The 27,742-nt window shown below is 33.5% G+C and overlaps 1 protein-coding gene across 1 annotated transcript in view; it reads left to right on the top strand.

The window, feature by feature from the left end:
* Nucleotides 1–7,240: 7,240 nt before the first annotated feature.
* LOC149424869 (zwei Ig domain protein zig-8-like) overlaps nt 7,241–27,742 on the top strand; it is a 157,117-nt gene continuing 136,615 nt past the window's right edge. The window contains exon 1 of the mRNA XM_089650837.1: nt 7,241–7,819. Coding sequence (XP_089506963.1) covers nt 7,732–7,819 — 88 coding nt within the window. The 5' untranslated portion in view covers nt 7,241–7,731. The remainder of the gene's footprint in view (nt 7,820–27,742) is intronic.

Here is a 27,742-nt window from a genome sequence, read left to right as displayed (position 1 = left end):
AACCGATGACGTCATTATAGTCTTTGAGTTTCATAGACAAGGTACCCGAAACAATAAAAAAGGCGCGGACATAGACAATATAATCTTCCCTAGGTAGGCACCTAGGGGGAAGATCATATTGTGCCATTCATCAGCTATTTGAGTTAGGTAATCAATTTCTGAGATTCCTCTACCTGAGGGAGTATGGCTACTACCCGTGGCTCTATCCTACTGACTTTCTCTTGGGCATGCTCGGTATGAACCATCTACGGGTCAGAAGAGATGTGCATATTGTATCACACTTCTTCAAACTGATTCGTGGATGGTTAGTAAATCCGACTATCATGGAGAGTATTAGTCTCTATGTTCCTGATGGTTATCTCCGTCACCGACAGCATAGACTGTTTTATCTCCCGGCCTGCAGGACTAACTTGCCAATGGTCATGCCGGTGGGGAGAGCAGTCTTGCTGTTGAACAGAATTAATTCGGATATCGACATATTTAGCATCGGTGAAGCTGCCTTTAAAAGGCAAGCTCTATTGATGCTGGTATAGTTTATACACCACTTATTATGTAATACCATTTTACAAATGTACTTAAAAACGAAATAAAATGTAATTTTGTAATGTTTTTAAAGGAATAAACTAATTGAATTGAATTGAATTGAATAATTGGAAATATTATTTAAAAAATAAATGCCAGAAATGTTAACAGATTCTCTCAAGACGACCGCTAAGCAACTCGATCTTGGCACACACTTCTTTCCTCATTCAAATTCATACATCGTCTTATATATATTCATACTCTTCTATTATTCTGACTCTTGACATGGCCCGACTCGAATATTTGATTAACTTGATCGTGCCATGTCTTCCTCGGGTGTCCCCGACTTCTGCTACCATTCACATTTGTGTCATATATTATGCTTACACTCCTTTTTTCGTTCATTTACTGTACATGCCCAAACCATCTTCGTCCATCATCAGCGTCCCTTTCTTAATCTTACTCATTACGCTTACATCAACCTTGCGCTCTTTGCGGATCTCCACACAATCATGCATGGTTTTACCATTTTTTAAATTAAAAAAAAATGGTATGATCAAATTTAATAATATAATTAAACTGTTCGTAAGCAACAAAAACGATATATTAAGTTTTTACTAAATGAGCCATTAAGGCGAAGATTAATGCTAAATCACCATTTTGATTAATCTTTATAACGAATTGGTGTATATTATGAATACAAAAAATATGCTTTATATAAATTGAAGGTTTTTCTATCGTTTCGCTTGAGTAGAATACAAATAAAACAATAAATTACTCAATATAAAATATAAATTTAAACTACTAAAAAAAACATTTTTGAATAGAAATGTATGAACGCGTAAAGGAAAAAACTTTTAATAAATGCTGTTTTATAGCCAAGATTATCTGTGACAGTTTCACTTGATTAACGTTTTTGCTTTCTTACAAAATTATTTATAAAATAAATAAAAACTAGTTTTGTACTTGAAATCGAACGTTTCTAGACTCCGTTTGTCAAGCGATTTTAATGCCTATTACCTACGATATAAGGTATACCAAGAATATACACATCTTTGGCTTGTAGCTTCCTCTTAATAGGTAACCATGTAAAATTTTAAGTGACATTTTTTAATAGTTTTTCAGACTCCACCTTCCCCAAGCCAATCAACCATCTAGTTATTATTGAACCGATGAAGGATGTTTTGCATGTTTTAATAATATTTAATTCTTGGGGGATTTTATTATATAATTTCGATCCCAGATATTTGCCGTATTGCTCCCTGGGACCGCGAGATCCTTTCGGGTGAGACTTCTTGTGATATATTTATGATCAATTTTATAAAGATATTCTAGATTTTTGTGTACTTGAATAATAATCCCTTTAATGTAATTTTGACGAAAATCAAGTACATTAAATTTTATGTAGAGCTGATCGCTAGAGTACCTATAGGGTTTTCGCAAAATGACTCTAATAACGGATTTCTGGGCCTTCACAAGCGGATCTAAAGTTGTTCTACCTGACTCCCCAAACAATGCAACCATACATTAAGTTGTGGTTGCACAATCCCAAATATATTTTTCTTAGGTCTTGTTTAATTATATTTCGTAATGAAAAGAATATGTGTATCAATTTTCTTACCCTTATTGAAAGGTTTTCTATTTGATATTTCCACTTATGATTACTGTCTATAATAATACCTAGATAATTGATGTTTTTCACACATTCCTAATTTTCACAGTTGCAGTTAGAATCAATATTATTGGAATTAAAATAAAGCTTGTGTATTTTTATTGTCTATGGTGTGTAAGGTTGTCCTTTTATAGTTGAGCTGAATCTTATGTTTTGAATTTAAACTTATGAGTTGAATCATAGTTTTTGTTATATTCAGTGTTAGTAGAATTTTGTCAAGCCACTGTCATTCAATCTACAGTCATTCAATCTACTTTCATCCTTTCTCTGCCAGTTCCATGCCTCACTTCCATACATTAGGGTAGGTACTAGCACTCTATTGTGGACTGCTAACTTCGCTTCTTTAGACAATTTTTTGTTAGCGCCAACTGCGTTTAGTCCTCCATTAATGGAGTTATCTGCATTTACCATTCTTTCAATATCTCTGTCAACCAATTACACTAAATACACAAACTCATCCACCTGCTCAAAGTATTCCTAATTCACAACTATATTGAACACTGTTTTCGAACTCTCTCTTTCAAACACCATTACTTTAGACTTGCTTACATTAATCATGAACTCATTCTTCATCTTCATACATACTTCGTTCATCCTAGACGCGAGAGACTGTAGATCTTCCATAGTGTTAGCTATCAGCACCGCATCATTAGCATGCAACAGGCAACATACTTTCAGATTACTCAAACTAGCATCCAATCCCACCTCTTTCAATTCTTTGATACAATTATCCATGTACAGACTGAATAACCACGGTGACATTACGCAGCCATGTTTAATATACAGCCGACCTGTACTTACTCCTGTTCGTTGTCACCCTTGGCAATGTACCCCGAATGGTTGTAAATTCTACAATGTTAATAGTTCACACTTATCTGTATACATATAATTATTAATGTTGTACGGTGGGCAAGTACATACTCCCAGCCGATATATTTGCGGTCAGGAGTAAGGCAAGGAGGGTGTATGTCCCCCATTCTATTTAATGTATACATGGACTTGTTGTCAAGTCGCCTGGACCTCAGAGCGGCTGTCGTGTTTATAGTATGTGCATGAATCATATAAGCTACGCGGACGACATGATCCTACTAGCTCCGTCGATCAAGGGATTAAGATGACTGCTAAACACTTGTGAAGAATTTGGAAAACAGCATAATATGATGTACAAAGAAGAAGAAGACGGAATTGATTGCGTTCCACCACGGAAAAAGTCAAGATACAAGTAAGATGCTCCCCGTATACCTTAACGAGGCAAAAATAAATACATGTTCGAACGTGAAATACTTGGGGCACATTATTAATCAAGACCTATCGGACGATGGCGATATCGATCGACAAAGGAGAAGCCTAAGCATAGTGTCTAATATGATTGCCCGCAGATTTTGCAAATGCAGCAATACCGTTAAAAAATACTGTTCAACGTATTCTGTACTGGCCTGTATACGTGTGAGACATGGTGTCACTACCGAACTTGCTCGATGGAACGACTCTGAATTTTATTTTATTTTTTAATTTTTTTATTAATAATTTTCTTTTGTTACATGCATAAAAATATAATTACAAAAATCAAGTATTACAAAAACAAGTATAACATTATTAAAATTATTATAGTATTACAAAAAGCATTTCATTCACAGGTAAAGAAGGTACTATAAAAAATAAAAAATAATGACGCCTGTAAAATCATATTTGGATACCGAAGATACAGCAGCGCATCAACAATGTTCACGGAACTAGTACTGAATGGATTTACCGACCTGATGAGACACCGGGTCACTGGAGCCAGGATGCGGCTAATGGCCTCCACCAACACGATGGTGACCGCAGCCTACCAGCACCAAGCGCCACTCCCACTCCCGAGTGAGCGCTGGGCCCAAGCGCACTCAAGACCATACCCTGCATAGTTGTCCTTATTTGTTAATTTATTATATCTATTATACAAAAAAAAAGTATATCTATATGTGACGTGTGGGATTGCACTAACCTCCCCATATTCTGGAATAAAATTATTATTATCTATAGATTTTCCAATAACACCAACGAAACTTTTCGGGCCAGTCGTGGTTCCATCGAAGTACCCAAAAAGATGTCGCAAAATGAACTCGTTTACGTATAGCTGACATAAAATTCAGTGTAGAGGCCGTTTGAGATGTGTTTAAATTTCAAATAACACCACTGTTGTACCTCGTGTTGAATGCAGTTGCGTCGCATCCAATTGCAACTAGCTCTTCAAAATCAATATATTTTGAAGACCGTAAGAAAATAATTCCATTGCTTATTGCGTCAGATTTTCCGGCAATTAATAAAATATATCCCACGTAAGTAGTTCTGTAAAACTATTTTTCAATTATTATTTTTCTCAGGATATCTTCCAAGCTTAATTGCTATCCTAAGGTACATTAAAATTTATAACAAATTGTTTGGAATCGATTATTGACCGCTTGCGCAAGGGCAGTCCTTTTCTTTATTAGAGCTCAGCGGATGTTACTCCTGTCCATAACGCGAGATGCATCACTCTGTGAAATTGGGTCAACATTTTGTAGTAGATATAGCAGAAACGACGGCAGTTCCTGATTTGTTCTGGCCACATCAGGGATTTTCTTTCATATTAACTCCACAAAGAAGGCCCTGAAGAAAATAATTTCCCTCGGGTCCTACGACATTTTTGGGAATGCTGTGTGGAAGGTCTTTTTGATGAGGAAGTCAACATCTCTTCAATACCCATGTTGTCGAAGGAAGGAAACATAGAAATCGGTAAATCGTTCCACAGCCGAGCTGTTGAACTCAAGAACGAGTAGGAGAAACGTTATCATATTTAAAAAAAATTGTACTACTCTTGGTATTGTTTCAACCAAGTGCGTATAAAGTTCATTTTTCTAACGTTTTTGAGTCTGAAGTTTAAACCATACCAAGGAACAGCTTCAGTTTATTTGTTTTCGGACTCAATCTCATTATTTGTTTTTTCTATATTTTTATCAAAAAGTGGTTGCGGAAATACTAAAATATATTTTTATTTGAAATAAATACATAACAGAGCATCAATCCCGCATATGAAAAATTTGAAATGAGAAAAAAAATAGCCGTAATGTTAAAATATCGATTTTTTTTCTTGAATGGGAAATATGTCAATGGTCTGTGTAGACGCCAGCCTAGGAGGCGATAAGTTTTATTACCTATGTAAATTGACGAGATCAGTTTTTAACTTCTGTTCAGTCTTGACATATTATGAATTTCAGTGAATTTTTGTGATAAATCTATCGGAGGAGAATAATAATAATAATAATTGGATGACTTGTATAGCGCCGTTTTTGTGCAAAATCACCTCAAGGGCGCTGTACAAACTTATAATACATCTCTTCAGTGATCTATGTTATTAATGAACTATTTATGGAGATAATATACAGTACAATACTTACCTGGTATTAACACTTAATTAACATTATATAATTGTTTATTAGCGAAATTTAGATATAGGATTTAGGACATAATTAGAAAATTGAATATAACTGGACTTACCTCTTAGGAATGGTATATTTAATTTAATGGTACGACAGCTTAAAAAGGTAAGTTTTTAGTTTAGACCAGAATTCTGTTGGACTTGATATGGATCTTAGTTCCGTAGGAAGTTTATTCCAAGCCTTCGGCTCAGATACTCCGAAAGCGCGATCACCAAACTTAGTATTTGGCTTGCGCTTAGGTTCTATCAGTTTGCCTACAGCTGATGATGTAGCTGATCTAAGAGTTGACTGCCTCAGACAAGAGTCAGTATAAAAAAATATATAATAAACATAATTTGAGGATTGAGCAAAATTTTCAGAACGAATTTGGCTCCATTCCTAGAATTTTACACTTTATGCGTAATATTATACCCTGCACTTCCAACCCATAACTTTTCACCTCACTTTCACGTACGTTTATACTTCCTTTCCTTTATTTTTTTTGCTTATATTATATGTACTAAGGCTCCGACGTTGCACGGACGTACATTTTAGCAAATGATACGTAGGCAGTAAATTTCCTTTATTTTGAACGTCAAGTGTGCAAAATTTCATCAAGTATAAGCTGCTTTTAAATCTCATGCAGACGGTGACCTTCTTTCTGTTTTGAAGGTCAAGTGTGTAAATTTTTATTCTCAATCAAAACCGTTGATTTGTTTAAATAACTAACCCACCAAACCCCACTGGGACGCGTATTTCCTTGTCCGTGTTCAATAGGAGGAAATACGGCAGTACTGCCTTGAAACACGCACGGGTTTGTTACGTTAATTATCTTTATAAGCTCTAGTACTGCCTCCAATTAAACACGGAAAAGGAAATACGCCACTGGGATTCAGAGAGGCAGGATTCTCTCTATATTGTAAATTGCCGATATACTTCAAGTATATACGACCCTTGTAATTTATAAAACCCCTTCGGCATATACACAATGATGAATACACAAATAAGTTTTTTCATAGTTGACTAGGGAACTAATAGCTTTCACAAGTCACAAGGCATCTTCCGATATCCATTTCTTGCTCTATTTCGATGGCCTAGGTTCAAGGCATACCCGTTATTTCCATGCATTGTCTCTTTAAAAAATAAAAAAACCAAATCAGCGAATCAACCATGAAAAACACCAAGGAAACTTTTCCTTTAAAGATATTTGAATCAGCAATAAAAGAAAACCAAAAAATAATGCATGTGAGTTGGTTTTAACAGCGTAATATTATTTCATCCAGATACGATTTTTTATGTGTTATCGGTAAATACCGCTATTCAACCAACGAGAGTGAATGAAAAACCCGCAACTTTTATTTCCTTTATGCTAAACGTAATACTGTGTGATCATACTTTTTATGCAGTCGTAAAGGGGTGACTTTATGGCGGGAAAAATAAATAAAAAACAAATCGTTTTTCGATTCTATTCGATTTTTGAATCTCCGATTGTTACCGTCGGTTTCGAAGTGAGGATTTTGGTGGTTTTCCCTCCGCGCATGCGCCCCGAGTGCCCCACGGCCCCGCCCCCTCCGTTCTGGCTGTAGGCCAACCAGTTTCCACACAGCGACCGAGCCCGGAGGTCGTACAAAATAAACATTCGTCAAATTCAAAAACAAATAACCTCCTGAGATCTACACGCATTGATTGACAGATCAAAACTGATTCATGGATATGTACCTCTCGGCCTTTGGGCGATCTGGAGCAATCCACCGCAACATGTAGTTTGCAGTTTTTTACTGGACCAAAACATGTGACGAGTTTTAAGACACTGTAGTGATGTTTAAAATTTAAGTGGAAGAGTGATAAAAGTATATTAAGTTAAACTCTAAGATGAACATTCAAGGAGTGATTGGTAGTTTTTTAAATATCTTTAGAAAATAAAAAATTATCGCAATAATTTTAATATTCAAAAAGCGTACGAAACCATTTTCTCTTGACAGTAGCTTTTATTAAATAATACAATAAAATGTTCGAACTTCCTAGTTTCTACGTATTAAGGAAGATAAATTTAATGCCCAAAGATAATTTTTAATCTTAAGTTTAAAATATCGTGAAAATATGAGGGAGAAAAGACGATTAGCGAAAAAGATGTGCGGAGGAACATTTTTTCAAGCCGTGGTCCTATTCCAGATGATATCAATTCTAGGTGAGTAATTACCATTGATTCTTAAACATAAATATAATATCATAATTAGATATCTATTATGATATATCGCAGATATGTACAAAAGTTCTACGAGTTTATTATGAATATTTAATTGTTCCAATATAATTATTTTTCAAAACTTTTACGAAAGTATGTAATATCTGAAAAATTTTCCGAATGCATTTTATTTGGTCTCCACCATAACAACCACATATGTATTGTTCTTTTATTGTTAATAAAACATTATTCCTTAAATGATTTTAGCAAACTTTATAACTGATATTGACTATTAAAATTTGATTGAGACTAATTTTACAGCATTTTGCATCAGGTAAGATTATTGAATTCAGAACCCATTTTGCAAGAGAAATGAAAAATGAAAAAAAAGCTTTCACCAAACAGTATATCAGGTTTATGGCGGCATTCGTTGTCGGAGGTCGCAGGTTCATATCCTGGCGTGAGCAAGTAAATTTTATAGATTAAATTGTGTTATTTCACAATTTACTCATTAAAAATAATATAAAGTATATTTGCGGCACGTTCCAGTATGGAAAATACTCTCAGTATCGCCTTGTTGTGACCATCTTTCAGAATTGAAACGTTGCTTGACCAGATCTGAATAACCAGGTACTTCCCGACTTTCCTTTTCACCATCCCCTTCCCCGCCATTTTCAGCTTGACAAAATACATACGGGGATGCCATAGTCTCACTGGCTCCAGACGGTTGGAGCTGGAACTCGTGTGATGTTACAAATTTAAAAAGAAAAGAATAAAAGGAAGCTGTATTGTTGACTTATGAAAATGAAAGAGTGAATCTGGGTCTTGAGGAGACCGAGAGAGCCGGCAAGTGATTTTAAAACCGAGCTTTTGTATAGTTCAAACTAATGTTGTGAAAACGACTCGTTGTCAAACGGAAAATCTTGTGTACGAATGTTATCATCCAATTAACTTTCGTGTACGAATGTTATTATCCAATTAACTTTCGTGTACAAATGTTATCATCCAATTAACTTTCGTGTACGAATGTTATTATCCAATTAACTTTCGTGTACGAATGTTATCATCCAATTAACTTTCGTGTACAAATGTTATCATCCAATTAACTTTCGTGTACGAATGTTATCATCCAATTAACTTTCGTGTACAAATGTTATCATCCAATTAACTTTCGTGTACGAATTTTATCATTCGATTAACTTTCGTGTACGAATTTTATCAATTAACTGGTACCGAAGGGATCAATGATGTTACTTCTACAGATCACATTCCATTGAAATGCTAGCAGAGCAACATGTAATTGGGCATTCCCACCGAAAACCATAATGACAGGATAACCTATCTATCAGACGGTTCCATGATAACTCAACACAGTGACTATTCAACACACTTTTAAAAAGTGATATAAAGTCATTAAAAACGATGAAGTTTTTTAAAATTTAAACCTAACTAAACTAACCTACTTTACCCAGTTAAAAAAGTTTTTGTTTCATCAATTTCCATGACTTTATATAAATTTTTAAATATGTGATGAATTATCATTTTGGTGATTTATCCGGTCACCCTATCAGACGTATTGCATTTTTTTTGTACATGTACAAACTGCCTGTAATTCCGTTTTTAACCGGATAACCAATAATAATATTTTCAAAAATAGCATTACTCATATAATAATAATAACCTATCTGGACGCTACTTATAAATATCATTGGTAGTATGTGGATCCAGAATGCCTCACGTATAAATATATTCATATTTTAAAATAGTATGGATTTTTCGTACTAATTTCAGTTGTCTGTGATGTGCTTTATGAAAACTTTAAAACAACTTTACGCGTGAAATTATTCACATTCAATGAACTCAAATTTTCTTTGAATTTCAGTGTCATCATTTCCAAAATTACTATTTTTTTTACCAGATTTCGTGATTATTTGAATTATAAATATGTAAATATTTTATAAATTCTTTCATATTCACGAATCTTACATTAATACAATTATAAAATCCCAAGTTTTTATAATTATAACTTCACAACTGCATGGAAGTATAGTAGGTAATAAGCAAAAAGAAAAACTAATCTACTAAAACTGTGTGAATGATTTAGTCAACTCCTCACATTACTTTTGAAAATATTTTTTCATCAAAATAGCTCACGTGAAAGCACGGAGCGCGAAATTATTAATATTTCTGTCATAGCTGCTAAACACGCCGGGTGATGAAATATGAAAATATACCGGGGTTTCTCATCACTCTTTTGTCTGTCAGGGCTGTGTACAGGTAACATTGCATTCTCATATTTATTTCTGCCCCATTCTAACAAAAAACAAGAGCTAAGTCATCGCTCGACACGCAAGAGTGATAAAAAATCCAAACGTTAGCTTCCTACTTACAAGGCCAACAATGGTGCCAAAGCGACATGATGTGATATACAACAATAACATTGCTTGTAACTACTGTCAAATTTTGCTCTTCCTTTGTTTTTCAATAATATAATAATAAAAAAAAACAATTTTCATATAAAATAACAATGACTACACGTTCAAACTCCAAGTCCACCAGTAACTTTAGTCCGGAACTACTACAAATTCTGGATAAAAAGTTCGACGACTTTAAAGTTGAATTCCTAGAAAAATCGTTTGCAGACTTTAAAAAAACTATAGTTGAAGTGATAAAAAAGGAGTACAAGGAGGAAATTGAAGAACTTAAGAAGAAAGTAACACAGTTGGAAAGACAAATTGAAAACAGTGATCAATATAATCGCTCAAACAATGTTATAATAAGTGGTATTCCGGAAAACAAAAATGAAAATGTTTATGACATTCTATCTAAAATCGGTGCTACAGCTGGATGCAAAATCACCCGAAATGAAGTAGACTTCGCCAGCAGAATTTCCCCCAGAATAAGTCGTACCGTAACAAATGGAAAACCGAGGAACATTGTTGTAAAATTCACGCGCAGATATCTTAAAGATGAACTATTAGCTGCAATAAGGAAGAGAAAAGGGATGTTTGTTTCAGAATTGCAGCTTCCTGGAGTCAGTAGAATTTACATTAATGACCACTTAACCTCTAAAAACCAACATCTTCTAAAACAATGTCGAGATATAAAAATGGAAAAAAAAATTCGCTACTGCTGGGTAAAAAACTCCAAAATATTCGTTCGTGTAAGTGATTCAACCCCTATAATGTTAATTTTTGATCAAGATGATGTCAACAGACTCTCCAAATTGAAGACACTTCAACCTGCCTTACAAACGCAGGCCCCTTTAGAAAATTAACCTTACATGTCAAATATAATCTCTGGCAAGGATGGAAATATCTGAATATTGTACACAATTTGTCATTCGTTGCAAAACACGAATTATCACCATGTGTTAAGTACAAAATACTACCAAATACTTGTGAAATAATGTTAAGTCATAGTAATATTGTTATTTTTAGGGCTTGTTTACAATTCATTAATCATGTGAATATGTCCATAGATATACCTATCAATCTGTCAAAACTAAAGTCTCTTGGAATCATAGACAATATAATTTACCAGAAACAAACACATAATTCGGATGTTCAAAATTACCCCCAGTCACAAAATATTTATTTTATATTTATAAAATATTTTCCAGCCAATTTCACAAACATAATATATAAAATGCTTAACTTATATTTTAAAAATGTGCGAGGTCTTCCCACAAAAACTCATAACTTCTTAAATCAGGTCCTTTTGAACAATTTTGATATTTATCTTATATGCGAAACTTGGCTAAAGGAATTTATCCATGAAAATAATTTTTTTGAAAATATGTACGAGTATTTAGAAAAGATTGTGATTACTCTTATTTTTCTCACTCTTAGCATACTGACAGATCTTTTATTTTATAGCAAGTACTTAACCGGTTTTTTATCTTTGTATCAGTCTATTGCAATCGCTACAAATGTGTATTATTATTGTAACCATGAAAATGTAATGTTTTGGATTTCTAAACTTAAGATCCCTTTAGAATTTTTAATTTTTTTAATACTATTATACATTTTTCAATACCAACATTTCAATTATATCTCTACATATTCAATTAATCTCTTCTATGTTTTCGAAATTCAACATATTCCATTATTATTGTTTACACATATGTTTGACCTATATACTCCATTCAAATGCATGTTCTCGGTGAATTGAATATATATTATCAAAATGTTAGAGGTCTGCGAACTAAGACTCATGTATTTCTTTCCAGCGTTCTTAATGCCAATTATGACGTAATATGCTTGACTGAGACTTGGCTTCTGCCAAGTATATTTGACTCGGAATTATTTGATAACCGTTATGTAGTGTATCGTTGTGATCGCGACTATGTACGGTTGGGACAGGCGCTCGGCGGTGGATCACTGATTGCAGTGCGCCGCGAACTGCCGACGTGCCCCTCAACCTCTCTCCCTCCTGTCCAACGCGCAGAAATAGCGACAGCAACTCTTGCACTAGGCCCTAGTGGGCATGTTTCTAAACTACGTATATACTGTTCATACTTCGTGCAGGGCGCGGAGCAGATTAAATCTTTAAGTGACTTTTTTGAATTTATATCTGCGTTGTATACAAATTTCCCCAATGATGAATTCCTTCTATTAGGAGACTTCAACATATCACATGCCCCATGGCTTCTGCCTTTGACCGCAGACGGTGCTCTATTACTTAACGGATCCTCAATCGATGCACTTACTTCAACTCTCTCTGATTTCTTAGACTTTACTGGCTTCCGTCAATTCAACAACCAACTTAATATAAACGAACGTATTCTCGACCTGGTAATCTCGAGTAACGTGTGCACGGTAAGTGGTTGCAACACTCCACTAGTGACAGAAGATGCACATCACCGCTCCTTAGAGTTGGCGCTGCGCATATCCCGCGAGCCTTCCCTCCAAACCCCGCGATCGCGCACGGTCCGCTCCTATCACCGCGCTGACTATGTACTGATTAATAGCGCCTTGGCAGCCGTTGACTGGACAACGACCTTAAACAGCAGTAATGTAGACTCACTCACAGCGCGTTTCTATTCTGAATTAAATAAGGTAATTGACGCACACGTACCATCCAGAACAGTTAACATAGACTCTAGATATCCTCCGTGGTACAGCTCTGCCTTAAAAAAGTAATTAAAGAAAAACTTAAATTTCATAAAAAATACAAAATTTATAACCGTTACTCAGACTATCATACTTTCTCTCTTCTTCGAGAACGACAAAAGTGCATGCAGAAAGTATGCTATGACAATTTCATTAATATGGCCGAATCTAATATTAATACCGATCCCAAACATTTCTGGACATTTGTTAAATCTAAGCAAAAAAGCTCTGAACTACCTAACAATATGTATCTTAACTCTCAGCATGTATCGGGTGGGGAAGCTATAAGTAACTTATTCAATATACATTTCCAATCCTCCTTCGAATCCCACACCCCGTGCACCTCGTCTACCACTCGAGTATATAATCCAAACACCTCAGTACTCAATCTAAGTAATGTTAATATGAACGCTGAATTAGTTTGTAAATATCTTAAATCATTAGACCCTACCAAAGGCAGTGGGCCTGATGGTATACACCCAGTGTTTTTAAAGAATTGCGCTGGTGTTTTATGTTATCCGCTAAGTCAAATATTTAAAACCTCACTGTCTTCTGGCATTTTTCCGCAGCAATGGAAAAGCTCATATGTTGTACCTATATTAAAAAAAGGAGACAAGCACAATATTGAAAATTACAGACCGATCTCTAAACTAAATGTAATGGGTAAGCTTTTTGAAAAAATTGTTTATGATAATATTTTTCCTTGTATACGGCCACACATTATTCCGAATCAACACGGCTTCATGACCAAAAAATCAACAGAAACTAACCTTTGTGAGTTTGTTGACACAGTCCTTGTTGCTATGGATAACGGATATCAAATAGATGTAGTCTACACAGACTATTCCAAAGCCTTTGATAAAATCCCACACAGCATTTTAATTGAGAAAGTCGAAGCAATGGGTATACACGGTGACCTCCTTCGTTGGTTAGCCTCTTACCTCTACAATCGTACACAAGCTGTAACTGTTCAAGGGTTTTGCTCTAGTTTCGTGCCCGTAACCTCAGGAGTACCCCAGGGATCTCACCTTGGCCCCCTTTTATTTAATATCTTTATGAATGACGTTAGCATAATTATCCGTAATTCTCAGCTATACTTATATGCTGATGACAAAAAGATAGTCAAAATCATAAAGTCTGAGATGGATTGCATAGAACTCCAGCATGACCTTGACTCTCTGGTGAATGAATATTGTTTAAAAAATCACCTTCTTTTGAATGCAGACAAATGCAGCGTCATATCTTACTCTCGAAAGAAACACACAATATTATATCCCTACAATATTAAAAACAAACCCTTAAACAGGGTAAATGTGATTAGAGATCTTGGAGTCCTAATGGACAGTAAGCTTCTTTTTCAATCTCATATCGAGCATATTACGTCGAAGGCTTTGAAAATGCTGGGATTTATACTTAGAGTATGTTCAGTTTTCAAAAATCCACAAACATTTAAGATTCTCTACATATCTTACGTCCGAAGCCACCTAGAGTATGCATCAACAGTGTGGAACCCTCATAATTCTACATATAAATCAAACATAGAAAGAGTTCAGAAAAAGTTTTTGAAATATGTCTCTTATCGCATGCGAAATGATGAAAACAATGTGTCCATGAACTTTAAAACTCTTGATCAACGCCGAGATATCAGAGACCTAGTAATGCTATATAAGATAATCCACTATTTTATTGATAGCCCATACCTTTTACAAAATATTCATTTCAGATGTCCATTAAGAGTAACTCGATCTCCGGACACATTTTATATTCCTAAGAGCAATACTAATTATGTTGAAAATGTATTTATAAGAAGAAGCTGTAGCACCTTTAATAGATTATGCACAAATATCGATGTGTTTAACACGAGCCTCGCAGGATTCATAGCATTCCTAAGAGAGTAGCGTTCGATCGTTGCGGGAAACTTAGTAGTGTTAGTGTGTGTATTGTTTTTGTATGGGTTGAATCTGTAGTCTTTTTATTTTTTTGGAGATTTTCCTTTTCTACTAGTTAGTATTTATATTGTATTGTATTATTTATATTCATATGTTTTTCTACCAATGAATCTTCTGTGGAAACTTTACTGGTTTATGCAACTTGGTAAAAATGATTTGTATTAAAATATATTTGTATAACTGTTTGTTTCCCAAATAAAATAAAATAAAATAAAATAAAATGTGATATTATGGGTTTGTGACATTGACGCACTAAATATAAGATTGACCTTTTCAGTAAATAATATATTTTTTCATCGTAAAAATACATTTTACGGCCAGACTTTGAATCATCGCGATGTACGGGTGTAAAGTGCGCTAACTTCGGGAGGTGATTCTACATGATGGAAGAAGTAAAAAAGATAAATAAAGGAATAACAGAAAAATAAATAAAATCAATATTCCCTTTCTACGAGTAACTTAAGTACCAGTTTTTTTAAATGTAAATACATGCAGTTTTCATAGTTAAAATAATATTCTTATTAATAGTTAGATTTTTTAAAGCCTGCCAAAACTCTCGAATTCTTGCAGGGTAAGCGTGACGTCATACGTACGTCGGTTTTTTTCAATAGAAGACAATTCCCACACTGGACGGTATGAAATAAACAAATCACAAAATATATTTTTTTAACAGGAATAAATAAATAAAAACCTTTGAATTGAGTTGGATTGGAGTTGTATATTAGTTGAGTTGGTACCCAGTATACGAGTCCCGCATTAAAAATGCACGCGGCTGACCGAGGAATGAGGGAGTTCTCTTAAGTTCTGACATAACAGGGCGTTTAAGTCTCCGATGGTTTTAATCGTTTTAATATATAATAAGACTTGTATATTCAGAATCAAAATTTGCCGAATATTAAGAATATTTTTTAAGAAATTATATTTTTAACTCAAGTTGGTTTTTCACCGAATCGTGGTCACCATAGCCACTCGCTCCCGGCTTCGAACTATTGATTGATCTTTACATAAAACCTGAATCAACTAGTGCAATCTATATCACAGGTATGGCTGTATGTTGTATCTCTACCAGGGTGGCCACAACGGGTGGAATGGGGATGATTCTGAAGTTCGGTGGGGGGAGAATTTTCATTAATGTACACTTAATTGAATAAGTGTGTAAATTCTCACACAAACGATTTTTATGTCACCACGAAAATCTGCCAGGCCTTTTAATGAAAAAAGTTTATTTAACATAGGGTTAAAGTACCCGTCATCGAAAAACCCGAAGGTATATATTATTTTCCCAAATTTCAAGTAAGGGTAGGTTTCCCTTAGGTGGTGCTGGCTTTAGCTAAGCCTATATAAAATACCCTTAGAATTTTAGGGGTTAATTGGAATCCGACGTGTTGCTTCTCTAGTTGACACGCTTTTCATCAAATACTGCGAAGGCAGTCATCAATCTTAAGGACTATCCTATAAAATGTTAACAGGTTAAACAATCAAAAAAATAGCAATATAAAAAGTCCGCATATAGGTGTTTTTAAATCCACTTTGTCATTTTTTTTATGAAAAAGCAAACCATTATAGTAAAATCTAACTATTAAGTATAACACACACCCTTAATGTGATATGTAATAAACCCCCACTAATTTAATTGACCAATTAGCTCGGAGGGTAATAACATGTTTTAAAAAACCACATTCGTGTTTTAGCAAACTCATAACATATTAATTACTAGCATAAAGCAGAAAATTTGTTTATAAGGTCAACTAAAAATTCAAGAATGGTAATTTCTGGTCTCATCAAATTCGCACTGCTTTTTCGTCTTGATTTTATAAGTGTAAATTTCGCACGCAAAGCCGAGTAGTAAACTTAAAAAACATCTAAATAATATTTGTAGATATTATGTAGGTACTAACACAGACCCGCGAAAAATCAAGGGATAGTTGGAATTCTAAAAACTTTGTTCTTATTTTGAAAATGTCAAGTATAATAACTTAAAAATATTATTTTATGAGTAACAGGGTACTATATCGCTTGCCCGAATTCTTCAAACAATCAGTTCCAGTTTTGAAAATGACACTTCAATTCAAAGTAAATTTAAGTTTGTTGAACCAGATTTCACACAGGTATAACTAATGCACGTCACAGACAACCGATATTAGTTGCGTTTGATTTTAAAATGGGAAAGAAAAGAAGAAATCCTTTTTAATTGTAATTGTCTATATTCCGTTTTCAATGTAACTCCGGATTTATCTCAAAAACTGTTTAATTAAAAACTTCGTGGTCGACAAAACACTTTGCACTTAATTTGTAATTTTTTAAGATTTTGTTATTTTTTCTTACACACCCGCTAAACTACCAAAGCATATTGCTGGCATGTCAATTTCACAATAATAATTAAATAAATAAAGCTTACTTAAATATAGAAACCACGATATAACATAAGTAGCGTAGTATTTAGAAGCCACAATATAACATAAGTAGTGTAGTATTTAGAAGTCACAATATAACATAAGTAGCGTAGTATTTAGAAGCCACAATATAACATAAGTAGCGTAGTATTTAGAAGCCATAATATAACATAAGTAGCGTAGTATTTAGAAGCCACAATATAACATAAGTAGTGTAGTATTTAGAAGTCACAATATAACATAAGTAGCGTAGTATTTAGAAGTCACAATATAACATAAGTAGCGTAGTATTTAGAAGCCATAATACAACATAAGTTGCGTAGTATTTAAAAGCCACAATATAACATAAGTAGCGTAGTATTTAGAAGCCACAATATAACATAAGTAGCGTAGTATTTAGAAGCCACAATATAACATAATTAGCGTAGTATTTAGCTCAAATATATTATTTTTATATGTTTGTCAATATAAATGATTATTATTTAATGGAAACGGCTGCGCGGTTTTTTACATACAAAACTAAATTTTTGATTTGAGGCAAAATTTTTTACATGATTTTATTAGTATCACTTTTCAAAAATGTTCTGATTTGTCCCTGTTCATGGAACCTCGTGTATCATATCGCGACCAGTTCCAGCTCTCTACCTCGTGGTGTCAGAGTTAGTGAAACGAGGTTCTCCATTTTTAATCCGAGATATTATTTAAAATATAGAAATAGTAATTAAAAAAAAAAAAAACAGCAACCGTAATATCGTCCATAAAACTGCCTTGAATTTTGTAGAGACAAAAATTATTTGTATACCGAATGGAAGAGTCTTTACCCAAATAATACCCGAAATGCTTCCATGCTTAACTTAATATTTTCTCGTTTCCACTTTATACCCATTTTCTATCGATTTATAACAAGTTTCTTGCTAACTCTTAAGGATTTTAAGTTTCAAAAAAAATTTTTTTTTTCAAGACAATATCTAAAAATTTGTTATTTATTTGTAAGAAACAAACAGCTTTTACATAATATACAATGATAGATATAAATATAAAAGTTAACTGAAGTCAAGCCACAGACTTATGCCGAAACTTTATTTATATGAAATTCCCCCAATAGAAAAAATCGCAAAGTTCGGAAAATTATTAAAAACACGCTTTTTTCTGTTATTTAATATGTTATAGGCATGAAAAAATACAGCGTATCTTTAAATGCAACTAAAGCATTTAATGAGAGATTTTTGCTCTATTTCAAACGAGTCGTGTTTTATTAAATATTTTCACCATTTCTGCTTAATTATTATCGTATTTTAATATTAGCGCACTCCCTCTAACATTCGTATTTACATATCTCCCTTTCAAACTATCTTTGAACACTTACTACGGGGCCTTTGGCCCATTTTTCATGCTCCTCAAAACTGGAGATTTTACAAATATACATTTAGTATATAATTGTTATCAATAATATTCAGTTTTTTGCACCTCCCTAATGACCATGTTGAAATACGCAGTTTTATAGTTAAGTCAACGAAATTAATGATTTACAAAACTATCCATCAGAATATGAAATGTGTCTTTCACAGTGTAACACTCCTTATAATGATATTTATTTTATGGCAATGATTTGACGTATCGTTGGAATGGAAGAAATTGACGATATTCGAAGATTTACATAAAACTCAATTTCAACAGAGAGAAAGTAATTACATTTTTTGATATTTTTGATCTACAAATTACATATTTGAACAGTATTTCGATTTAAATATTTTTTCTACTACTTTTTTCACGCTTAAAAATAATTGGCATTACAGCGTTATGTTTTTACCTAAGCACATGAAAAATAAATACCTAACTTATGAAGAAAATATGTTTCCCACTTGATCCCCGACAGTTGATCCCCCGGACAGACGATCCCTGGACAGTTGAACCCCAGACAGTTGATTCTTAGGACAGTTGACCCTTCTGCCAGTTCTAACAGCTGAACTCCAGCCAGTTGATCTCTCGGACAATTGATCGCCTAAGTTTCTTCATGTATTTATATTTGTACATACCAGCAGTCGTGAATGTTAATTTTTTTAGGATCAACGGTCGAGGGATTTACTGTCGGGGGATCAACTCTCGGGGGGCTAAGAGTCGGATAACCGAAAATACTTACGTATTACTATCTTAGATATTCACGTGTAAAAAAAAATATGATTTTTGGTTCCGATTATTTTTCGGTAGCTTGTTGAAGCCAGTTTAAAATAAATAATTGGAACAGTTATGAAATTCTTAATCATGATTTCGCGCCAGGTATTTGAAACACCATCAACAGTTTCAAAAATAAAACCAATAATTTCACCTTATTTGAGTAGGTACTTAAGTGAAGGGTTGTTTTACGAACATTATACCTTTACCTTTGTGTGAACTGAAAAAATACGCGGAACCAACTGTTGGTGTAAGAATTTTTTTCTCATCAGTTTCAATAAATCTGAAAATAATATAAACAACTTACCATACCACAAATATCAACTTTTTCTAGAATTCTCTTTTGATTTGTATTCATAAAAAAGATATCTTTCAAACAGGTGGTCAGAATAGAAATGATGTTAACTAACTAATTAATTAACTAACCATCACGCCGTTTCCCCGCAGGGGTAGGCAGAGAGGATGGACCGCCAAACAATTCGATCATGGCACACACTTCTTGCCTCATTCATATTAATCCATCATCTCATAGATACTCTTCTATGATTCTGACTCTTGACTAGGCTAGACTCAAGTGCATGATTGCCTTCCTCGGGCGTCCCTACTTCTTCTACCATTCTATATTCTCTTTACACTTCGTACCCGACAAACTTTAACCAGCTTTTCCTTAGCACATTGGGAGTAAAAAATGTTACGGGCACTTTGCTGTCCGGTAACATTTTTTTTCAATAAAAAACAAAAAATTATAAATAATCCACACTCCGTCACTGTCATTGGCATTGTTTATCGTGTTCAACAGCTGTTATTAGCAAGTTTGTCAAAAAGCGTCTTCGCTCTTTCATACACACTAAATAATAATAGTTAAAAATGAGACGAATGGTGCCGTGCCATTTCGTTGTGATTGTAAAAGCGCGCCAATGTAGGTACGTACGTATTTATTCAACGAAACTCGAATAAAATATTGCCAGATGGGTTTTCAAACTGTGACAAAGGATAAAACAGTGTTGACATGTGGTGAAAATATGAATGGTAAATTTTTAATTAAAAAAAATGTTACCGGACAGCAAAGTGCCCATAACATTTTTTACTCCAAATGTGGTAAAGAATAGCTTGTTAAAGTTTGTCGGGTACGTGCCGATACACCCTGTATAATAATAACTTTCTTACATTCAAAGAAATGCCCAAATCACTGTCAGTTTTATGTCTTTAAGTTAACAAAGACACAAAGCTAGCTACTTACTAAGATAATATTTAATTTTAATGGAGACACCGTAAATGCAGATCAATTTGATTCTCGTTTCAACAAATTCTCCACTACAATACTTCGGTTTCCCTTTTTTTAAATTCCCTGAATGTCGCTAGATACAAAGCTGTGTGTTTTTTGTTGTAAAAGTAAAATGACAAAAAATCCATTTATATCCGATTTCAAAAATGAAACTTGTTAAAACTTTACTTCAAATTTAAACGAATGCGGTTTTTGTCGCTCAGCATTTATTCATAAATTTAGACACTTTAGTACATTGCATTAAAAATGAAGATTCAGATTTATTAAATTAACATAGTTAAAGAACTCTTTAAGTTTATCCATACAATATATTAAATAAGTGTTAACAAGGATAAGTTGGTGTCTATTTACTTTGAGAAGAAGCTTAGTTACGACTCGAAATGTTGTTTATGTAGAATTAAGACACCGCAGTGCCATAACGGTCGATTTTTTTATTGGTGAAAAATTTATTTATCAATATTTGTGTAAAAATGTATTTATCAATATTTGTATAAAAGTATTTATCAATATTTGTGTAAAAATGTATTTATCAATATTTGTATAAAAAGTATTTATCAATATTTGTGTAAAAATGTATTTATCAATATTTGTATAAAGAGTATTTATCAATATTTGTATAAAAAGTATTTATCAATATTTGTGAAAAAATGTATTTCTCAATATTTGTATAAACATGTACTTATCAATATTTGTATAAAAAGTATTTATCAATATTTGTGTAAAAATGTATTTATCAATATTTGTGTAAAAATGTATTTATCAATATTTGTGTAAAAATGTATTTCTCAATATTTGTATAAAAAGTATTTATCAATATTTGTATAAAAATGTATTTATCAATATTTGTATAAAAATGTAGATGCAAGCATCTAATCTCTTTTGTCTTCAAAACACTGTGATCGGTAAGCGGTGTGTAATTTACTTTGTTTGTTCAGAATTATTGAAATGCTACGTACTAATGTCTATATTAAAAGCGGTCTACATAGAAGAATCTGTGGCAGGAAAACGTCTGCCCGGACCCACGAGTATATATATATATAAAAACATATTGCTGTGGATTAACGTTATATTATGCACCAACTTGATTTCTATTGTGAGGGTGGTTTATCCAAAGAGGAAGAATAGAGAATGCACACCTTCCCCCAATCATCACTCACCACCGTTAAATGTATCGTTTCCTGTGCTTTATCCATAATGTACCTACCCACACAATCCAAATATACCACGTTGAAAGCTGTGAAAACTTTTCCGATAAATATTATAAACTGGAGCGGCTTTTATTCCGAATATGAAATAACATTTTTAAGGGAATACAAAATGCGAAAATTTCACATTAAATATTGCTGAGATATCGATTTCAAATTTGTCATCAATATGAGTTTTTTTTCGCTGAGTAACGTGAAACTTTGCGATAATGTAGACAGTTTTTTGGTGAGTCTGCGAGCGAAGAAGAACTGCCAAAAGGCAGTTTTAAATTTACACAATACGTTCTCACTTACCAGCCTAATGTATCAGCACTCGGTCGTGGTGGCAGCTTATGGGTGACTTCGTATCAACTCTAACCGTAATGGGGTTTAAAAACTGTTTGTTTAGGCAGTACGCCTTAATATGCAAAGCAATATTTTAGTTTCGCGTTAAATTACGAGTCGTGTGTGAAAAGATTTTTGAAACTTTGTTGTAAAACAGAGTGTAATTTCGACGTTTGAATAATTTATATTATGTGTTCTGACAGCAATGGAGGGCTTTGATTAATACCCGCTACCGAATTTATTACTTCGGGGTCAGTCGGGCTCCAAACGGTGGACATTTCAACCGTTTCAGGTTCAGGTATCAGTAACCCATTTTCTCCTTTTAAGTGGGTGAAAAACTCGGCGAAGAGATGAATGTTATTTCTGGGTCTGACATCTTCGGAAAATATTTCATGACCTACGTTTTGTGACTTACTTCAAAGCCGTATGGAAGTTATGTAAATATTTGTTTATTCTGATGGTTATTGAAAAAATATACTTGTAAGAAATTGAAGAAAATAAACAGAATGTAAACCGAGTGTTCTTTCACAAATTGGAGTTCTGTTTTGATAAATAAAACCTTGATATTTAGACGTTCTGGCAAACGTTTTGAAGATTTCATTGCTTTCAGGCACATTATGTAATCCAGTTAAATTTCCGGTTCGTTTGTAGTCTCCGTATTTTATTTAAAACATTACAAAAAGGGCCCGAAGTTTTTGTGTTTTAAGCCACCAGAGGGACGTTCCCCGCCTTGTTAAGACCCTCAGACAGGCTTTTTCAGATCGAAGAGTTGAAGGTTAGCAGACAAGTGGAAATATGTTAATTCTAACACAGCTCTGTTAGGAAATGTGTTGCGAATTTCCTACTGTGTTAGCGTCATGCAAAAACAAATGGCTACAACATCCAACAATCTTTAACATGGGAACAGTTTGATCATACAAATGTAGCTTTTCTGCCGTCGAGCTTTGTTCTCGGAAGGAAAACAGTAAATATGTGCTTAATTTTGAATGTGGAAGGTACTTGTGATTTATGAAAGATGGTGAAATTTTAAACATGCTCTGTAATCAAAAGGTAAAGTATTTTCATCCTGGCACTGTTTTGAACTATCTCAGATAGTGACATTGATTTATTGAAGTTCGCAGAATTTGATATAACGATCATACTTACCCAAAAATGTTCAGCAAATATAAAATTAAATTTGTAAGTTTTTGAAATAATAAGATAAAGCTTACATCTGCGTCTTTTCATGATTTGATGGAAGAATATTATCTAAGAACATCTCAAAAAAGTGATATTTGATCCTGACTCCAGTCGGCTTTCAGCAATTTCAATTTGAATATTTACACAAAATGCGGTTAAACGCGTTTCCGCACATTAAGTTCCATAACTTGTTTTCTTAACGTTTAATCAACTTCGTTACTCAAGCGTTATTTTGATTGTATCATTTCAACCCGCAAATGACATAAACCCGTGTGTGGGCAGCTTCCCGAAGTGTGCAATAATATTTAATGTGTTGGAAGCCACTGAACGAATCTGGCGTATCAAGAATTTAAACGGGCCAAGTCCTATGGGAATTTTTTGTATTCCATTCTTGATGAGAACAAAGCATTGATTTTTAGAAATAAAAATACAAAGTTCTCTTGGAAAAACAAAAGAGTATGTAACCAGAGATGTGAAAGGACAAACGTGTTCATTTTCTTGACACAACATAAAGTTTTATTTACTGACCATAAAACTAGAAGTCAAAAGGTCAAGACTCGTAGCACGTCGAAAGTAATAGAGAACTGTGTAGGTACCCTAGTCTAGTTGTATATCAAGTCTTTGATGGGGATTATGTACTGTTCGAGTAAATCATCTAAAATAACGTTCAAGATGAAAAAAAAAATTATCATTAATTGCACATTTTCATAATTAAAAAGGTTTATTTGCAATGGAATAAATGGAAAAATCCAATAGACAGAAAAAATAATTCGGTAAACAATCGCGTTTGGGAGGAAACCAATTATTTCACAATTCCCCGAAGCCAATAAATGGGCTGTAAACCAGTTAAAAAACGCTTGAAAGGGCTATACTCTAATGCAATTAGCAGGAGCCGTTATATGGCCCAAACCATTTCATTTTTCGATCGCGATTAAAAATACATAAATGCATTAGAAGAAAAACTTATTCTTAGATTTGATAATCTCAACTGCTGTAACAACTAAGATCCCTCGAACGGTAGATAAGCCTTAGCTACGTATATGAAAAGTTGACAGTCTGTATTATGTAGGATTTACAGGTCAACGCAATTGTTTTAAACGTATAACCACATTTCCATCATGAGGTATGGAGCTTTAAAATGTAATATTTGTCAGTAATAATCAAACTAGACGTCATGTTTCTAGTTCTATATGTTTCGACTGTTAAATTTGAAAAAAAAGGCAGACAAAAACCTAGGAGTTTTAACATTTTAAAATTTCTTCAATGGTTGAATGTCATAATGAAATTAATAAAATTCAATGAATTGAATATTCATTCTAGACTTTTAGAAAAGCTAAAAAAAGTCCCATAAAGGAGAAAATTTACTATTGCCTGGAGAAGCAGTCGATTTAAAATTTAAAATTTAATTTAAATTAGTGTGAATTATTTTTTAAAATATAAACATATAGGTATATATATATATTAATTAACTTTTAATATGTATAATTGACAAAAGAGACATCTCTGGTCAGTTTGGATAGATTTTGCTCTGCAGGTAAGTGATAACGAATTACAGTCACCTTTTGCATTGATCAGTTGGATTCATCCGGATTGTGTCATTTTGTCAAAAGAGGTCTATTTAAAACAAAAATGATTGAAATACTTTTTTTGTCACAATAATGTGACATACGTGTGGAATTGCACATGTGCTAATTCATCATCATTAATAATTCTACTCTCTTGAGGGCTGGTTGACATCTTATAATCTCCTAGTGCGAATGCAAATATATTATAGTGCTGATCTGCCGTTTTGTCGCCGAATTTGAAGATCAAGGAGAAGAACTCAATTGCAAGTGGGATTCTCTGGTGAGTCTTTCTGTTTATATGTATTTGGTGGCTGTTTATAAGTTGTCTTCTCCTGCAGAGTGAATTCATTGATCAGTCCATTTTTTTTCTCATAGGGAATTAAAATATTCCCTGATGGTCTGTGCTATTTACAAGCCAGATTATCACCATTGCCAATTTATTAAAAATCTCTTAAAATTATCGGATTGTAGGCCGTTTCCTGATAAAATTTTAGTAAATTCCTAATATATTGGAACACGTGTTCATGCACCTACCTGTCTTGATAATATGTAATGACAAAATGCGAAAATATTAGGATTTTTAATAACACGTTTTCCGAAATCGTGATAATACATTCGTATTTTAATCAAAGTTTATCAGAAAACCTACCAATTCGTCCGTTAAGGACCTGCAATCCCGATTTTAACTGGATTACAAATAATTTGAAGAGAATCTTAATAAAGTATCAATACTAATTTTTCGCTGTGTATAAATAAAATGGATAGATTTATAAAATATACCATCTTACTTGTAAAAACACTCGGGTAGAACTTGGCGATCACACCAAAAGATGGCAGCCTAAAAATATTAAGGTTAGTGTTAGAAATTAAAAAAAAATCGAACAAGATTGATAAAAATGACGTACGTAATAAGGTTTGCAATAGCTCAATTGGTAGAGACGCCATCCGCGTCAAGACTAGATCTGTTAGGGATGTGGACAGTTATTTACCTTTATAATATTTTTGTGTCTTTATTGCATTCACATTTTCATGAGAGTTGTTGATATTATCTTAATGATAAACTAATGTTTAAAAGATAAGGTTTTTTATGCATAGCACAAAGGATAACAACTCATTGTAAGCAATAATTAATCGCCTAAAATATTCATACAAATTGAAAATATCTCCCGAGTAAAAATAAATGCCGCCGTCGGGAATTGAATCCGCACATTTTGATGTCCGGTCAGGTGCTCTGGACCGCTGAGTTACGTCGGCTTATTTACAACACGCCAAATAATTCAATATGTACGAGTACTTCTACAGATATTTTGTTTTATTTTGAAGTCCCCTGGGTTCCTTTCCTCCTTGTCGCTTGAAGTCGTTAGTGGTTCCCCAGATCATGGAGCCAAAGAGATTCGCGACTCTGCGAAAGCTCATTTCCTTATCATATTCGGGTAAATTATATTGCGAGGGAATTACATTCCCATAAGTGCTATCAAGAATGTTGTTTCGGGGAATTCTGGCAGATATGCTCGCATAGCGCCACTGTACATATTTGCATAATCTTGTATCGGGATGGCTGATGCGTGAACAATTCATATTTTGGATATCTTATTATGGGCAGCCAGAAAGCGGCGCACAGTGCTTCGTTTCATACAAGCTCGACGGTAAAATCTCTAACACACCAATTAAGTTCCTTTGACCCATCGGAAGGATGTATTTAACCCTAATATGAATGTATATAATTATACACATTGTTTTTAAAAAAAGGGGTAAGAGATAAGCCTCCATAGCTCAGTGGTCAGAGCTTTCGACCGGAAATCGAATGGACACGGGTTCGAGTCCCGTTGGCGTCATGTATTTTTTATCAGGAGATTTTTTCAATGTGGATGAGTGTTTCAGGCGAACAATTATTGCTTATAAAAATAATTAAAACATTTAAAATATCTGTAAGAAGAAGAAGAACTGTATCACATCAAGATGTCGGTGCTATAAAAATAAATTATTGTGTACTTCCTAGTGCCATTCCAGCTAACCCTGCAAAAATAAATAGCCATATGCACTGTCTTATTTACATAAAACTTAGTATAAGAATATAAAGGCTTTTACTTTAATATTGTGACATTTATAATTACTTAAATAACAGACTAATTACTTACCAAATGAAAGTTTAACTTTATAAGAATATAACAAATAAAACAACGTGTTTTATTACAGAATGCATTCTTTTTATACATTTCCTAATACGATATTGGAATTATGTACAACTCATAGGAAATGTATACATTTCCCAGGATATGTATTTATTAAATAATTTTTAAAACAATATTTTATACATTTGTTGAACAGCTTTGGGATTGAATACATTTCCTAGGAGTTGTATACAATTCCTAGATATTATACATTTCCGGCAACATATATACTTTCTAGCTTGTAAGGGGCGAATCACAGTGCGGCGCTCTTATTCTTGCTCGCATTCGTAGGTAATTCGCTATTGCATCACTTAGGTACTATATTATGAAGCTAGAATCGACATTTTTACTGTATTACTTAGGACATTTATGATACTTTTCGTTATCCATTTTCCGCAATGAATTTAATCTATTACTCTAATATTCTATTACAAGACAATCCCTTTTTCATTTACTGCCTAAAGCCGTCGTGGTAGTAAAATGATACCATTATTATTCATATAAATAAATGTCAAGTTTCTGTATTACAATGCTTGGAAGATAAATTTAAAAAAATGACGCATTGTGTT

The sequence above is a fragment of the Hesperophylax consimilis genome, chromosome 3 (genome assembly GCF_061612785.1).
Source record: "Hesperophylax consimilis isolate HC1 chromosome 3, BYU_Hcon_1.0, whole genome shotgun sequence".
NCBI lineage: Eukaryota > Metazoa > Arthropoda > Insecta > Trichoptera > Limnephilidae > Hesperophylax > Hesperophylax consimilis.
The sequence above is the reverse complement of the archived record's forward strand: the minus strand, read 5'-3'. Positions and strand labels throughout refer to the sequence as shown.